At 39.8% G+C, this 19,023-nt stretch overlaps 1 protein-coding gene across 1 annotated transcript in view; it reads right to left on the reverse strand.

The window, feature by feature from the left end:
* The window catches only part of LOC132157469 (dystonin-like), a 199,244-nt gene extending 186,653 nt beyond the window's left edge, over positions 1-12,591 (reverse strand). The window contains exons 1-4 of the mRNA XM_059566826.1: positions 12,389-12,591; positions 12,038-12,069; positions 11,471-11,641; positions 3,378-3,591 (exon numbers count right to left, since the gene is read on the reverse strand). Of these exons, the coding sequence (XP_059422809.1) occupies positions 3,378-3,591; positions 11,471-11,641; positions 12,038-12,069; positions 12,389-12,569 (598 nt within the window). The 5' untranslated portion in view covers positions 12,570-12,591. The remainder of the gene's footprint in view (positions 1-3,377; positions 3,592-11,470; positions 11,642-12,037; positions 12,070-12,388) is intronic.
* Between the last annotated feature and the right edge of the window lie 6,432 nt (positions 12,592-19,023).

A 19,023-nucleotide genomic window follows, 5' to 3' on the forward strand; every position in this document is an offset into this window, starting at 1 on the left:
CCTTTCAGACAGTGTTGAAATCACGTACTTCGATGACAACCTAACATAAAATAAAGCACATGACACACCGGTGCAGGGCTAAATATTGAATATATACACAATACATTGAGAATATCACACTGGATTTGATGTGATGACTCACAATGAGAGAAATATAAGGTTTTATACTTCAGTAGAAAATGATTCATTTCTGTGAATCAGTTCAATCTGTCAATTTTAATGAACCAAATTAAAAAAGACAAAAGAAAAACATTCCATCAGAGCATTTTCATGCAATCCAATGTCTTATTAAACGTACGTCAATAAATATTTCATCTTGGTCATAACTATGCATTGTTAAAATGCTGCAATTTAAACAAAATAATTAAATGATATATGATTGACCCATTCTTGGGTTTTTGTTTTGTGCAGCTGACTGTGGAATACTCGATTAGTGCCAAAAGGGTGAAAAACACTGAGGTATATTCTTACACCCTGACTGTGCTTGCTGGCACCCAGACATGTTTATAGTGACCAATAAACTAGCTCTGATAACCTCTGGCTTCAAGTCAAACACTCCTGACAGCCAGAACAAAAGTGTTTTTAATAAGACGCAGCTTACACCTGACTGATTCCAGAAAATCAGGAATGTTTGGGTGTTTTCAACTGTGTGCATCAACCCATTTAAGCAATTTAAACCTAATTTTTCAAAATAATCAAACATGCATGGCTTCTGATTAATAAAAACTGTTTTTCCACCATGGTTTTATGAACTTAAATGTTAATACAACTGTAGTATGCTATGTAATAAATAAAAACATCTAAGATAATAAATATAAGAACTTATTCGTAATGACTTAATCATCAAGCATAATGCCTTGAGAAAGCAAAAATCTGAATCAGAGTGACCCTTCATCATATGACTGCAGCAGCTTCACACACACACACACACACACACACACACACTGTTGAGCTTTTCCGCAGCTGACTGTTAGCTTATGATACTCAACAGCTGATAGACGATCTGCTGCTCTGCTTGAGCTACAAATCAGCAAAATCAACACTCATTCAATGGGGAAAAATGTATGTCCATGCATTTCTATAATTGCCAGGACATGCATGTTGCAGAGACTGATGCTGACCGGCAGGATGATGCTGAGAAGAAAATAACAGCCCTAAGCCAGGACTAATGATCCAAATTGCTGGAAGCCACTGTAAGTGCATGAGGGGAGGTGCATTTAGAACAGACACGATGGATGGGACAACACCACAGACAAATGTAGCAATCTAGCAATCAAATCAGATTTTCACAATGGGCTTATATAACAAGCATCTAATGCAATCATCTGAACACACAAACAAATATATTTCTACACGATCTGTCAGATAGACAAAATAAAGGGGTTTTGTCTCACTGTAACAGGTTTATAACATTTGTCACATCAGGTCAGCAAATCTGCTACCAAGTAAACGGTTTCCTTTCAGTACACAATGAAACAATGTATGTATTAATGTACGCATGAATCACGCTGATGCTCTGACAGCGTTAACCGTCTCGCTGCCGAAGCACAAATTAATTCAACAAGCGGCCAAACCTTTATATTTCTCAAGCACGTCCTCGTACGCCTGGAGATACTCCAATTCTTCGGCGAGCGTATACGGAGCCGGTCCGTGGCGGGCCATTGACGGAGCGGTTGAGGCTGCTCATTTACTGGCCGCACTGGTGAAGTGAAGCCTGGCCGATGAGCACCGCTGCTCCGTGACCGGCGACGCCCTTCGTCCCCTCCCACACCCGCCAACCGGCCAATGAGCGAGACTTCCTCTGCCGCTGCAGCCGTGCGCCGGTGACAGGGATCCGCGACTGTCCTTCACTGTGTCCAGCAATCGCCAACGGGTTCTTAACAATAATACCCGTTTATAAAGATATGCCGTTTTGCGTGCTTATTTTACGCAGCTAGTCTTCCTGACACTGTTCATGTGTGGTCAGCGTCCATCTGGAATGCTATATATATATATCAAATGTCAGACTACATGAAGGGGATAATGTGTCATGCACAGTCATCCTCTATTTTAGAGGCACGCGCTGGTGGTCAGTCACTGCTCCATGTGTCTGCAAGCGTGCTCTCCAAGGTCCTAAACCCGGAGGATTCCCGTCCTCGCGTCCGCTACGGGAACATGATGGCGCTGCGCTCGATAAACACAACTCTCTATTACAGGACAAACAACATCTTCCCAAGCAGATGCCGACCAATTTCAACTTTTATAATACTAAACACCATGCAGCTCTGCCTTATTATTATTATTTTCTTTTCTTTTCTTACAATGCCTTCCAAGTTATTTTATTTGCAGGGCAGTCAGTGGTTCTCAAACCTGTCCATGAAGTACCCCAGCACTGCACGTTTTGCATGTCTCCCTCTATCTGACACACATCCACTTCAGGTCTTACAGTCTCCACTAATGAGCTGATGAATCAGGTGTAATAGATGAGGGAGACATATAAAATGTGCAGGACTGGATGTACTTCATGGAGAGGTTTGAGAACCACTGTTGAAGGGAAAAGCCTTTGTTCAAAACTAAAAGAAAAAATATTTATCATAGAAATTAATATCATGCAACTGCCAAATGATGAACTGCAGGCTGTTTGTGCAACTCAAATGGGGTGGGGGTGGGATGTAAAGTTATGGTTTATTAAGGTCTACACCTATCACAACCCTAAACATACCCTTACAGTAATGCAAATACATTAAATATTGTTGTTCAGCATGAGATTGCATGCGCAATAAACCCTGGTAGGAAAATCTGCCGTGTAGGATAAAATGTCAGGACACCGGGACCCCCGAACATATCATTTAGGTACTAATTTGTATGCTATATAAAGATATTAGTATGCATCTTTCAGAGGTAAGATAGATAAACAAAAAATGTTTAGTCATATTATGATTGCATGTCATCCTGCCATCTGGTTCTCATGTTGAATGGTCATAAAGCTACAGAAGCCGAGAGGGACTGTCCTCTCATTCCAGAGCAGGAACACATGCTCATTACAGACTGCTGATTCATCTTTCAGCCGTGAGCTGATTCCAGCTACCAAAACAGTTCCATCCACAGTGCATCAGAGGCAACTTAACGCTCATTATTTTTCTTATGATAATGACATATGATGATGACCTGCAGGTTTTAGGCAGATGTAAGGATCAGGTCATATAAGGCACTCAAGTGCCAATGCCTTTCTCAAACACTTTCTTAAAACCCAGACAACTTGAATTATTTATCGCGTATTATTTATTTATTATTCAGCTCTGTATTTGCATGAGCAGTTCACAAATAGCCTCATAATTTTCTCTGTAAGAGTCTGATGAATGGAGCCTAATGAGGCTGGGGTATATTTGGGACCCTACCTGCGATTCTGAGCACCGCTCTCTCGGCGGGATCGAGCACGGATCCTCCCTGGATCTTCCGCTTCGAGCGCTCGTGTCTGGGTAGATTCCACGGTAACGTGTCCCCCGGTGCAGGCGACACCGACCCCGATTTCACACTGTACTCTTCATCATCGGAGAAATCTGCCGATGAAGACATAGAGCAGCGCAGGGACGCGTTCCCAGACCCGGAGCTCTGTGTGAAGAGACAATAGAGAGGAAATGAATCACAGCACAGGAGAGCAAATAAAACCATCCCTGCGAGCGAAAGCGCCACGGTTATCTCACCATCACTGCGTTCACAACAGACCGAGATTAAAGACGCATCTGCTCTTTGTAAATAAGACTCTTCTTTTTGTCGATCAGAGATCGACAATAAAACCAAACCCCATCAGAATGAGTCGCATGTGGCTCCCCCGCCAGGACAAGGAAACACTCACCGCGGTGTACATCTCTAAAAGGTGTGCAGAGATCCTACTTCCCCTTGTCATCTACACACGGCGATGTCATTTTGGATAAAACCACACACATGTGCCGGTAATTCCGTCGCGTTTCGCCCGGTTCGATCCAAAGCATGAAATGGTGAGAAATCCCCCAAAGACAGACAGAGAGAGCGCGGAGAGAGAGCATACAAACCCACGGCGTCACCATCCACAGACACGCGCAGACCAGAACCACGGACAGAAGCCAAGGCTCCGTCTGCGCGGTGTTACAGCGCCATCCCCGGAGCGCCCTCGCCTCGCCGCATCCTCACCAGCTGCTCGACTTACTACTGTTCTTTCACTTTCATGTGACCTTGGAGCACAAAACCAGTCATAAGAGTCAACCTGATAATCTGAAAGCTGAATAAATACGCGTTCCATTGATGTATGGTTTGTTAGGACAGGACAATATTTGACCGAGACACAAATATTTGAAAATCTGGTATCTGAGGGAGCAAAACAATCGAAATACTGAGAAAGTCACCTTTAAAGTTGTCCAAATAAAGTTCTTAGCAGTGCACATTACTAATCAAAAATTAACTTCATTAACTAAAAATCTTCATGGAACCTGATCTTTACTTAATATGGAAATGGATCATTTTGACCGATACAATGTATTGTTGGCTATTGCTACAAATAAACCTGTGCTACTGATGACTGCTTTTGTGCTCCAGGCTCACATATACCGAACGATTGTATTCTTTCACCCATATTTCATTAGAAATATCAAGACAGTTTTCCCATCATTTAAAATGATCTGTTTCATGCAACAACTATAGCCCTTTAATGCAAAATGTAAAATAAAATAAATAAATAAAATCAATTATTTCTGCAGCAAAACTTTAATATATTGGTGTCCTAAAACACTTATTCTGATTCTGAGACCAGGGTAGTTTGTTCCATGTTTTATATACTCTTAAACAGTATTGGAAATATTATACTTTAGAAATGTAACAGGTTACAGATTACAAATGACCCTATCTAACATGTTCTAATAGTGTAACTATTTCAAGTACTTCGTTAAATTAATGTAACTGTTTACATCTGATTACTTTTTGATGACTTTTCTAAATGTCTAATGTTTACAACAAAAATCTGAGTTTGAGGTTAAATACAGATTTAAAACCATAACAAGAAATAGTTTAGTAGCTATGATACTGTTTTTGAAATCATATTTTTGCATAGAAAACAATGCCTACAGTGGACACCTTATTTTGATTCAAGTACTGAAGTAATATGTAATATAGGGTTAGGATTAAGGTTCTTCTTAGGGTTGCATGCATGTAACTCTGAATAATTTATTGTTATTATAGTAGTAAGTACATGCAACGTGTAAGGACATTTCTTCTGAATTCACTGCAAATCAAAAATGTGACAACGTATTATTTATATTGCAAAATGTCAGGGTAAAGTCATTGTGTTTGTGTGTGGTTTTAAACATTAAATTAAAATTTTTAATAAGAATAAGAAGATAAGAAAATAAGACTACACTTCACTACATATTAATGGCAGTCAAAAGTCACCCGACTCTCCCTGGTCTCTCAAACTTTCAGTATGACAACCATGTCAATCATGAATGTGAGTTAACAGCTGCGAGGCAAGCGGTCACTGGGCTACAGGTCTGTTAGCCAGACAGCATGTGGAAAAAGAACAACCTGTCTATGGGCTGAAATATGTGCCACCAGAAACTGAATTTGAATTGCTAAACTTGAATAATTGCATTGAATAACTGAATTTGAATAACCTAATTTGAAAGTGTATTGTTTAATTTGAATCATTGCATTGAAAATCTGAATCTGTATTGTATAATTTGAAATTGTATTTATTCAAAAACTGAATCTGAATTGTAGCCGAATAAAATTTGTCCAATAAAATTTGATCCTCACTTAAAAATAAACTCTCGATATATCTTCACATTCACTTCTCACAATTCAGATTCAGTTCTCAAATTCAATTTCAAGTTACTGAGACAGACATCCGGGTAGTTGGAGGATGAAGGAAGAGCAATCGAGCACAGATCGATAGATCGCGTTCATTGGCGCACAGGAGCCAATCAGAACCTACGTTTTGAAGCAAAGTACGTACCCACCATGAAACAAGGAAGAAGTGCTTGCCTTGCCGACTGACTTGACCACCATGGATCCGGTGTGATAAGAGATCACGAGGTCATTCCACCAGCTGGGCACAGTCTAGGAAAAGGTCAGTGAGAGTGATTTTGAACTTCTTTGGGATGGCACCACGAGGTGTCGTTCACTTGCAAAGCGCAAACTTCTGGAGGGCACATAAGATTTAACCAGTGAGTTTTGGTATGTTGGTGCCATGCCAGTGGTCGTAATAAGTGTAATAATTAATTACGTTGTTATATATGGTTTTGCTTACAGGCAGTTAATGTACTGTAATTACTGATTGTCTATTATTTAAGAAACTATCATACAGTAATTATCACACTATTTAAATTATGATGACAGAAATTACAATTGTAATTGAGTTTAACACATATAACACAGTACATAAAAAGGACATTATAATAATAATTCTACTGATTTTTTTTTTACATATAAATGTTCAAGCAATATGCACACTATCAATGTAAGCCATTTATACAGTTTTCGAAATACATAACATTTCAAAGAATCTTTACAGAAAGACATACTGTTGTGTCTATATGGTCAAAAACACCCTCACTATTTTAATAGTTGGTGCTAAATGCTTTAGTCTTCATACATACAGCAAGCAAGCCATAGGCAACAGTGGTTAATAAAGAAAAATCTGCAAGATGTAGATAATGGAGTAAAAAACCTTTGGAGAAACCAGACTAATCAAAAACACTGGGGACCAGTTCTCCTCTGTATATTCAGTTTGAACATTTGGTACAATGTCAATAGTAGTTAACAGTGTTACTGCATTGATTCAGCTGTAAGGTTAAAGGTTAATTGTGCTATGTACAGGCAGTAACATTGTTTTCTCTGTGGCCCAGGTGATGCAGGCAGTGTTAGTGAAGAGTTCTAAGGTGCAGTCATCCATCAATGAATTCTTGCTGTTTTGCTGAAACTGGAAACAGTTCATCCTGTGTGAAGTCCATTGTGGAAGATTGGGGAATCATCAGTCTCAACTAGCTCCAGAGTGTCTCGGGACAGAGCTTCTGTGGTAAAGAAAAATATAAAAATGTTTGGGAACTGTAATATAATAACAATAATTATTTCCTCTCTGCCGGTGTAATATACAGTACAGTATGCTGGAAGACTTTCTTGACATCATGCAGAACGGGGTCAGAAGACATCAGAAGCAGGAATCATCAAAAATCATTGTTAACCGTAGAGCATCGGTTTACAAATCTTTCAAAATCAAGTTATGATTTATGTGTATGTTGTTATAAAAACAATTAAACAGCCATAAATGTAATCTGTTCAACTCAGTCTATTTTGCATTCAAACATTGCTTTAAATTCTTTCACCTTCCTCTTGTTTCTCAGAAACTGTGGTGTATGTACGTGAGTTATTCTTTCTCTTGTGTGTTAGTATTTGCATATTTTTGCCATTTACTTTTTTGTTGCTTCTGTAGGGTCATCGCTTACAGGTGATCCCTGGATTCTTTGACATGATATGAGGTACTTGGCCCCAAAAGTTTAAGAGTCTTAGGTTATTTACATTTGAAGGAGAATATAGAAGCGTACAAACCTAGAAATGCTCACTTTTGTTTTGAAGTTGAAGGAATGAAGTCAGCTTTGCTGAAATGACAAAACACAAGAATGAAATATAATGTAAAATTAAAATGTAAAAATGTGTACAATAAACTCAGTACAGAAGCCACATATAAAAGTTTAAGTTAAAAGGTGGACTTTTGAGAGAAAGTAATTTTGCTATGGTCAGGACAAACTGATCAATAATAATCATATGGGAACAGTGACAACCAAAAAAAAACCTTTGTACTGTTGAAAATAAATGTACATCACACAGCACAGTGAGCCTTTATGGTAACAGCTCAGTCAATTTAAAAAGCATTAAATCTAACTGGTCAATGCATTAATCCACCGGTGGGGAGACGGATGCTTGGATGGATAGATCTAACTAAAATGCGACAATATATTGACTTTTTTTATTGACTAAAAAAATATACTAAAGTTTGATGTTGGGCACTGGGCCCAACAGGACCATGGGGAGGTATTGCATCTGTGAGCAAATATGTTGAATTGACTACTTCTGAGTTGTTTCCTTGTCAAAACATAGTGAGACATACAAGCTTACTACTCTCTCTCTCCCTCTTAGTAAGCAGTACCCTGACAATGACAATCACGAGGAGTAGTTGTCGTAAATAATCACGCTGAAGACATGACCAGTCTACTTGGCGGCAACAACATTTTCACCGGAGGAAGAGGCAAATGCTTAGAAATAATAAACGCCAAGCAAATATGTTGTTACCAGAGCTAGTACATAACCACAAAAACGTGGGATAATAGCTACTGTGTTTGCAACACATCGAGAAAGATGTAATTTCCCCCGTTTCTACAAAACAGCTACACCATTAAACTAAAGATCGTTAGATCGTGAAAAAAAAATTTTCATTACCATATTTGTCCCAGGCAGATCCATGGTGGTCAAGTCAGTCGGCAAGGCAAGCACTTCTTCCTTGTTTCATGGTGGGTACGTACTTTGCTTCAAAACATAGGTTCTGATTGGCTCCTGTGCGCCAATGAACGCGATCTATCGATCTGGGCTGGATTGCTCTTCCTTCATCCTCCAACTACCCGGATGTCTGTCTCAGTAACTTGAAATTGAATTTGAGAACTGAATCTGAATTGTGAGAAGTGAATGTGAAGATATATAGAGAGTTTAACTTTAAGTGAGGATCAAATTTTGTTGGACAAATTTTATTCGACCACAATTCAGATTCTGTTTTTGAATAAATACACTTTCAAATTATGTTATTCAAATTCAGTTATTCAATGCAATTATTCAAGTTTAGCAATTCAAATTCAGTTTCTAGTGGCACATATTTCAGCCCATACCTGTCCTCCAACCAATACGCTCGTATAGGTCGTTTGTCCAAATCCCTGAAATACGACCCATCAGAGCGTATACTACAATTGCGCCCCTATCGGCAAAAGGTTGTTTTCATTAGACTGGTTAAAACCAGACCCTTTTCAGTTGAAACTGAGTTAGGGTCTGGCAAAGCCTATTAGACGTCTCGTTTCTAAAGGGGCGTCACCGACGGACCTCGTTCAAATGCCTCTGGGAGCAATTGGATAGACCTAAAACCAATCAGAGCGATGAAGGAGATGACGTATGCAGAGCGAATCCAGAGCGAATCCAGTCGGTAAGACAGCGATAACATCTTTTTTAGATATGAAGGCTTCAAGTGTTGTTCTTTGCTCGGGTTTTAACGCAAAGTTAAAGTTTAAATCACTTAAAACAGACGCGATAGCAGTTTCGAACGAATGTTCCTCTGCAGCATCCATCTTTGTAATGTACAAAATCTGCTTTACCGTCGCTGCGCTGTCGTCATCGTGTAAACCCCGCCTCAACGTTTCTGATTGGTGCCGCGATTTCGGATGCACAGAAACGAGCTAGATAGTCCTCTTTGCCAGACTATTCTGTAGAGAGAATTGAAATTCGCCGGAAGTAGTCTGGGTTTTCCCCGGCTACGTTTTCATATCAATGTTTTGTACTCTTTTATTTGCAATGTGATTTGCGTTTCGTGTAGCTCAGTTGGTAGAATATTGCATTATACCTTGATATGTAATCAAGCTATCATGGGTTTGATCCCAGAGAACGGGCTTTGCACGTAAAATGTATATTCTCAATAAATCCTAATTTAGCCTGATTTCTGTGAGGGGTAGGTTTAGGGGTGGGGTTAGGTGTGATCATTCAAGTGAATAAGCCACCTAGTAAAATATGTACGAATTACTATGAGATCGGTGTAAAAAGTCCACACACTGCATTTAAATAAACGTGCATTTTGATTGGCAATGATGTTATACATCATTTCATGACAACAGACGCAACGTGATACTGTCATTATTTTTTTTACACCCGCTAGAAGCCGCTTAACTTTAAAACATAAATATAGGTCGTAAGGTGCTTGCACAAACGACCTATATGGTCGTTTTTTGTTGGAGGACAGGCTCAAAAAGAAACACAGAATATGGTCAGATATTCAAAACATATGTTTGTTTACATGTTTCCAGATTTACAAAAAATGTACTGCTTGGTTGGTTGAAGCATTGTGATACTTTAGTTATATGCATGACAACTCATTTCTGTTTTAATCTTTTTCAACAAAACGATGTGTTCACACAATAGCCTATATCCTCGATTCAATAAAAACACTTGAGTCTATCATCTGGGTAAATGTTTAGCAATATTAACAATGAAATATGTTATTGCTGAGAACTTTCTCAGATAATCTGTCAGATACTGTATGTGACAGTCACATCAAGGTTCAGCATAAAGTCTACTTTCACTACCAAAAAACATGTAATACACATAATGTTGCTGTGACTTCTCAGCAAATTACCCACTGAATCTGCCCAAACACACTATCAGGGTTTACAATCGTCAGCAGAATCATGGCAGGCTGTAAGACATTACAAAGATTTAATATATTCAAATGATAATAATTTATGACTTTGCTAAGCACATATAAAAACGTCTAGTGAATATGGTCACAAGACCAGCTGAAATGAACTTCATAACTTTCCTGCTAGACACTCTCAGTGCCCCTCTCACCACTGTAGTGAGATGCCATTATCGATTAAACAAAGAGTGCACAACAAAGTTGAGATGGACAATGCACTGGTACAGTATATACAGTATAAATTGGTTTAGGGAAGGCTCATTTTGAAGGAAGGAAGAAGAAATGAGCACCATGGTGAATAACATATGCAAAATCACTCTCATCCACATCCTGTTATTCTGAGTAGAAATATCACTTACAAAGGGCCTTTGATCCCCTTCCTGCCTTTCACAAGCTCTGGTCAGTCTAAAGTTAACAGCATACATGTACATGTTTCTACTGTTTCAAATAAGATTGTTTGCCCTGCATTATGATGTCCACATTACAAAGTGGTTTAAAAGGAATTTGATGAAAGTTTTATATATACATAATTTATCAACTTATGTATATATATATATATATTGACAGATGAATGGCTGTGTATTAAGAAAAGTTGATTTTTATTTCATGTTGATTTTAGCCCAGCTCATTTATTACATTTTACTATTTTGCATTATTTTCCTTTAATTTTTTATTAGACCTAATATAGCCTATGCTTTTTTATTTATTACAGCGCTGATGGTAAAGATATCTGAAGTTATTTGGGCATTAACAGAGAGTGATGTAGCTCAAGATAATCTCAGATGTCTTTAGCATTAGTGGTCTATACTTACAGCTCAAGATACACAGTCTTCTTAAAAGAACCTTTGTTTTTCTGAGTGAAGAACGTTATAAAAAATTCAAGAAACATATTTCACTATGAAGAACCTTTTTGTGCAGTGAAACTTCTTCATGGAACCAGAGATGCCAATACAGAAGCTTTATTTTGTTCTAAGAGTGGACTGCGAGTGGATAATGCCTCATAGATGAGGATATACCTACTGGTTTGGGTGTTGGCGTGAGCTGCACGGACTGATAGAAGTCTGGCTGGACTCTCTTCTTCCCTCTGCGCTTCCTCAGGTTCGAGTCCGGCTCGCTCTCGATCAGCGGCTGCTCTTCAGAAACGCGCGCGCGTGCGCTTCTCCTCGCGAGACGTGGACTGTGACGACATACCTGTCAAACAATGACCATAATATCACCGCAGAACATAATCTGCGAAATGCGACAAATTATTGCAATTTTCCCTATCCTAAAATAATAACACCTGCCACTTCCGTCTATCTTTCGCTGTTTAATAGTTTTCAAAAATGTAGACTGGGGCTACTACTTGGTATTATACGTTATGTACATAAAAGTAGCCTAGTCTTTTCTAAATTATTTATCAGGCACACATGCGCAATGCGCATCCGCTTCGGATAGGCTACTACTTCATCAAGATGAAAGTAACTCAATAGCTGTCAAAGAAAACAGAACACTACGCAAACATTTTTTTTGAGATTGTCATTATTTTGGATGCTTTGCTTTACTTTTCTATGACCTTGACAGACAGAGCAAGAGAAAGAGATTTACCTCAGAGCGAAAATGATGCGGCCGGAAACCAGCTTCTAGAACAAATGGGAATGATTGAAACAAACCCCACATGCATTCAGTCATATTGTCTCTTAGATGCTCTTCAAATAACTTTGTCTGGTCTTGAAATAAAAAAACACTTTATTAAACACACAACGAGAACAGACGGTGAATACGAAGCATCGCTCGCGCGCTCGCATGCCGCACACGGGCGCTTTGATGACAGTGTTGTTTTCAGAGAAGAATGAATGAAAATGTCTAAAAAATACTGTGCAGCATGCATGTTATCGCAATGACATCCTACAGGAACACACATATGGTGGGCATAACGCGACGCGTCTGTCTACTCACCACGACTCCTCGAACGCCTCGTAAACACGGATTTTAGGGGAATTTTCTCATTACGGAGCTTGCGATGCCAGCAGCTGAGAAACAGGATCGTGGCGACAGTTCCTACCAAAAGCAATAATAGCAATAAAACACACTGAATACTCAAGGGTCTCAATAAGACCAAAAAAGCCGCAGCAATCATTGCGATGTAGGACAGACACTCCTCCTGCTTCAATGAGCGGCTATTTCATGCTGTAACACCTTGCTTGTAGGTCCCAGACATATAATCTATCTCATGGTGTCTGTACTTCAGTAATGGACCACAACAAGCCATGACTCAGCAGGAGCATCTGTTTTTAGAGCTCGTGCAGGGCAGCGCCAGCATCAGCAGCATCTCATCTGAGCTCAGCAAAGCTGCAGCGCGCGACCACGAGCATCGTCTGGTCTGCGTGCGCTTCGAAGCGTCCACGTGATGTGTTTCTAAGAATAAACAAACATTGACCGTGTGTTTGTGGCGTGAGCTCTTTTGTGACGCACTCTACGTGGACTTCATTCCATTATTTTCTTGGACGCTTTAAACTAGTTTTATTTACAAACTACAAAGTTAAAATATGATTCAGATTTAATAGAAGAGCCCACTAGACTTAGAAGGAATATGCTATGGGTTATTTACAGTTAACTTGCAATATAATACCAGAACATAACTGTAAGAAAGAGTACTGAGCATAGCATTCGTTGCCTATAACCTATTTTACATTTAGGCTACAGTGTAATAACAGTTTAATTAAGTTTTGTGAGCCATTATAATCTGTTAAAATTTACACAGAGGCAATGGAAGGTTACACTACCAAAAACACAAATGAAACTGAAATAATGGCATAAATAAATAAATAAATAAATAAATAACGTGAACTAATTGTGACCAAGCGTGCCGCACAAGCCCTGGAAAGTGAAGCCAAAACGTCTCGATCGCCCCCTGGTGAGTGGTCCTAGTATAGGTCATAAACCCCGCCTCCCCATGTTATTCAATGGGACGCGAGACCAACTAAACAATTAAATTACCCTTCAAATATCATTTACTGTAGTTTGTATCACGCTAATGTAAATTCAAGTGTTCGTTTTTAAAATAAGTTGTTTTTTAGATAGTTATTTAATGCTCTAAAAACGGTGGTGTGACGTCGTGATTGACAGCTGTGATTGACAGCTCTCTGGAGGAGGCACTGAAGCGTCAACAGGCTTTTTTCATGATCTTCGGAGGACTGAGGAGATTGTATTTACCTTATTTTAATGAGATTGGAGTGGAACGGAGCAGACAGAGTTCACAGGAGCAGGACTCCACTTCCAAAACAGTGCAGATTACGGTATGTGCATTCTGCGAGGGAGAGTGAGGGCGGGGCACAGGGGCGGGGCCGTTGATTTCACGGCTTTAAGGCTTTACTTCCTGCTTGCTACTGCGCATAGTTACTGCGCAGAACTGGTCCCTAGATCGCTATCTGCGCAGGCGCAAGTCCAAGATGTCAGCGCCATATCGGGACACTGGCGGCTTCAGTTTTGACCAATGGAAGAGAGCGAAGGCGAGTCGTCCATCTTTTTTTACAGTCTATGATTGTGACCCTGGAAAACAAAAGCAGTCACAAGTACACACTTAGATGAAAAGTTTAAAAAATGTACCTTTCGATGATCCTGGATATTGGTTCTAATTGGAACCTTCACTTAAAGGTGCATTAATGACCATAACTGGTTCCTTTTCTAAACTTTTTCTAGATAGCAATAACATTGTTGTTGTTGTTGTTGTTATACATCACTAATATAATTTCACTATATATACAGAACACTATTGTCCATAAACTGTTTAATACATAAATATGTATTACAAACAAACCAGCAAACACAAATACTGTAAATAAACAACAATCAAACATGTATATATATATTACAAACAAACAAACACATACAGTTCAGACAAGAACCACTTTGGCAAGTTTACTTGAGTATATTGAACACAATATATCTTTGGCGGTATGGTTCCTTATGGGGGTTCTTGCTCCCGGAATAATTGAACATACAAGAGCTTTAACATTATCAAAGAAAAAAGCCAGTGTTATTGAGATATCCTTAAAGGCCCTGTTGCAGGGTAAATTTTTTTTACGAATTTGTGCAATTTGCTTGATGGTAATAAACATTTAAACTGTTATCCATTGTGTTTTATGTTGTTGGGTATCACAAAACGGAATATAATATGAAAAAGTAGGTACTATCTTACAGCGGTCTCCTTTCCCCCATAATGCATTGCATCAAGTCACGTTGGGGAGAGAATTTACCAAAGCCCGCCTTGAGAGCATTGAGAGTGACTAGAGAGAGACGAGTAGTAGACGAGAGTATTCAGATAGCGCAGATTATAGATAAATAGATAAATACATAGATATATATAGATAGATAGACTACATATATAGATAGATAGACAGACAGACAGATAGATAGATATCGACCAACATCGACCCAAACGCACTCACTTCCCTACAACACAAGCTTTTCAGTGCACAGGCACCTGCCAAACACAGCGACACACACGCGGCTACGTTTACAACAACATTTTCACCGGAGGAAGAGATAAACACTTAGAAACGTCCATATAGCTAGCATGATGCCTTCTATTTCTAGATGACAAAGACAACGTTTACCAGTTCTACGACACTATGACAAAGGTTACCGGTACTTATCCGAACTAACATCATGATAACTGCCACTAGATATAAGAAAACGTTGATTTTTCACTCGGTGCTACTCAATGACAGTAAAAAAAAAATAAAATAATATATATATATATATATATATATATATATATATGTGTGTGTGTGTGTGTGTGTCGTTATTGTGCACTGCTGCTCGTAGACTAGCTCCAGTGCTCATTGCTGCGATGCTAAACGATAGCAACTCACCAGGACACTTCACCAACTCTCCACTCATTCTCCTCGGACCATGCATTTAATTAGCTTTGACGGACATCAGTTCTTGGCAATTCCTCATTTGCTCTCTCACGTCTGGCAGGTTCGAAATTACACAGCTGCAGGTCATCATACATGTTGGCTCTTGCCACCTCTTCCTCATCCCAGTCAGCCGCTATAACGTTAGTTCTGATGCTGCGTTCCAGGCAGGTTTTTGAGCTCGTAATCACTATTTCATACCACGACTAACGACTTTGTACCGTTCCAGGCAAGTTACGCCAAACTTTCTGAGTGCAAGGAATTGTAACTAGATTATTTTTTCTAATTGCAACGGTACATTGACCTAAAATCGTTTTTTCAACTTGTGCCACTTGCATAAACTGCATCCGTAGGCAGTGTTATCCATAGGGGCTGTCATTGTTGTTTCGCGTGCTGTGTGACCTCGGAACTCGGAGTACATCGATCTAGTACGAGACACGAGTTCACGGGTGGGAAGTCACGAGTTTGATTGCCGTTCCTGTCCACTTTCACGGGTTTAAGGTTGGAAAAACACAGGTTACGGGTTGCCTTGAGTGATTTATGTACCCATTAATCGAAAGTGGTGGTTAACCTGCAACATGGCCTTTAATATAGCCTACTGGCTAGCGAAGGGGTATTCTCCCCTCTAATGAGGCAGAGAATAGCGGGCCTCTCTATAATTAAAGTAGATGGTTATAGCGGTGAAGGGTATTCTCTCCAGCTGGAAAACCGCAAGAACAAACAGCATGTCCCTGAGCTTGGTATGAACGGTACGAGAGTAGCGTGAAGACCCCCGGAATTGTCCTTGTTCCATTCCTGCAAAAGAGAAAGATACTGTTATTGAGATGCTTAATGCAGCCTTTGCTAGGAGAGGGGTATTCTCCCCTCTAAACGTGAGGGAGAGAATAGCAAGTTCCCTCTTGATTTAGCAGGAGTGTTCATCCCCTCCTGAAGGCTGCTTAAGGATGAACAGCAGTCCCCTGCAGCGATAGCAGCGAAGGGTGTTCTCTCCAGCTGGAGGAAACAACAGTCCCTTTCTTCTGAGGCGTGTTCGGTCCTCGCTTGAGGAATAGAACAGCGGTCCCCTACAAGTATCGTGTCAAAGGGTGATCTCCCTAGTGGGAGAAAACAGCAGCCACCTTTTTTTCATTCTTCTCATTCTCATTCTCATTCTCCATCTCCTTCTCCATTTCCTTCTTCTCATCCTCCTCCTCACTCTCCTCCTTCTCCTTGCAGTCAGTGTCATATTATATAATTTATTTACGTATTAAATGTACGTTGTACAAAATATCCACTGGTTATAACCAGCACTTCTATATTTAGCTGTAGATCATGCTGTAGACCATTACTCTGCCTCAGAAGCCTGTCCAAAATCGGTTCATGAAGAGAAAACAGACATGTCAGCCGTACACTTCTGCTCCTGTTAATGGCACTCATGCGGTGCTCGTATACTTATCACAGATGAAGTAAATAAAATGCAAAATTGTGTAATACGCAGAACGTTTCAGAACGTTTCATGAGCACGGATACTTTATACTGCTTAATACGGCACAATATATTTCAAGAATAAAAGTTCAACATGATAATATGCTGTTTAAATGCTCATACAGAGGGGGAGATACGCTTTGTAGTATGATGAACGTGACTCAATACAACAGGCGACTACATTAAAATGCTTTTACCGTTCTAAAACACAGATTTGTGGCCATTATTGGAACTGAAAATTTTGAATAAACCCCGAACACATGTGATTGTTGTCATTTGGTGAATCTGGCCAATCGTGACCAGCTGTGGCTCCTGCAGTCACTCTGGAGAAACTGCGGCGGCTGAGTCAGCTGGCTGCTCTCGAAACACTCTCGCGGTACTCGAGGATGTCAAACGTGGCGGTCATATGCATCGCCGCAGTCTTAAATCGGACAATATTTCTAACCGACATGCACTGCTTCAAGTCCGATTGCGATCAGTTTGCGCAGTGCTGTGTGAAGTCGAACACACCTAAAGCCTGATGCTCAGCGAGTCAGCTGCCTAAGATCGGATGCAGCCATTACTTTTCATTAGTGATTCCCGATGGTTTTAGAGGATCGTTAGACCTCGTCGCCCCCTGTTGTTCAGAGAATGGTACACCAGGATTCTTACGCCTTTGTGGGATTATAAATTTATAAAATGTTAAATTTAGGTTAAAATATAATAGTAGACTTTTTAATAATAAATAAATAATAAAGTAATAAAGCTAACATCCAAGAAGATCAAATCAGGAAAATCGAGTGTCTGAGACATTAACCTTTTGTCTTCATGCACTTCCTGACAATTGGGCAAGGTCCCAAGATAAAGGTGCCTGCTAAACTCAAGGCACAGCTGTGCCTTTGTCTGTATGATAATTTGAAGGTATCAGCGATACTGTCAGGCACCTCTGTATTTAAATGACACTTTTATGCTGACAAGATCAAAGATGGGAAAATGGCCAGTATCAGGCTGATCCCTGTATTGCATTTGCATGCTTTGTTTAGGTTGTCTCCACCTCTGTGTATCCCGCCCCCTTAAAATGTATATAAACTACAATGTCTTAAGGACAAGTTAGACTTTTGATGACTCCAGTGCCACGCAGAGCGTTCTCAATAAAGAATCCTGCTGAAGATTACCCAAGAGTCTCCTGGTCTTTGTTTCTGAGTTCCCAACACCTTCAAGGAAATCCAAGCACTTCCAAAGACATTTCAATTTCCAGCACTTTACGACTGGGTAAATTACCTTTTGCATTCATACTCTTACCTTAGTTAAGCAAACGCACGGACACCCTTACTTGTAAATCGTTGGATTTTGAGGCACATTAGCAATTTCATTGTTCTAAACGAAATCATCAAATTGCCAGCAGGCAGCGCATTTGGACCGGTACATGGTTTGTATGAACGTCCTTACATTTATTTGATGTCCTTAGATTTGTCACGATAACGATTAATGTTTGTGGGGGAATGACACGTCATATTCATACATCCTTCAATAGGTGATTTTAGTAGCATAACAGATGGTTAATCCATTCGGGATTTAATTTACAGAATGTGCACAAACATTCCTGATTAATGACTGATGATTCTACTGCATCTCGCGGACTACGCCACAAATTAATTCTTGTTTACGTCATTTCCGCTGTTTATGATGACGATGTTCGAGAGAGTCCAGTCCAGTGATGCATAATCTGAACACAACTGTAGTGTTCAACGCCATGTGTGATTAATTATAATGCCAATAATACCTACCCTGATGCTGGGGAACCCTGCATACGATTGTATGCATTGCTGTCTTAGGATGTAGTTTAAATGAGCAGGGAAATTTTGTTTACCTTATATGCTCAAAGCGCACACTCTCCCGTGGAAACAAACCAAGCAGACTTTTTCCCTTTTATCGGAGGGCTAGCGTTAATAGAGCACTCTACAACTACAGGCGCAGACTCGAGCGGAGCTGCTTATATAATGAAACCATGGTTACCCATCCAGTAAAGAAGCAAATATTAACCCAATGCATGCATTTACCAGGTACTTATTTAAATCCAAGCATTTTTTAAATAACCTTGAAAACACTGCATTAAATCTTCAGCATTTTCGAGGAATCGAAAACCCATATGACCCTGTACGATGGCGAATGTGACGAGTATAAGCCTTGACCGTTTGATCGGGTGCGCGGTCAGTCTGTGGAGGCTCG

Source organism: Carassius carassius, chromosome 14 (assembly GCF_963082965.1).
Source record: "Carassius carassius chromosome 14, fCarCar2.1, whole genome shotgun sequence".
Taxonomy (NCBI): Eukaryota; Metazoa; Chordata; class Actinopteri; order Cypriniformes; family Cyprinidae; genus Carassius; species Carassius carassius.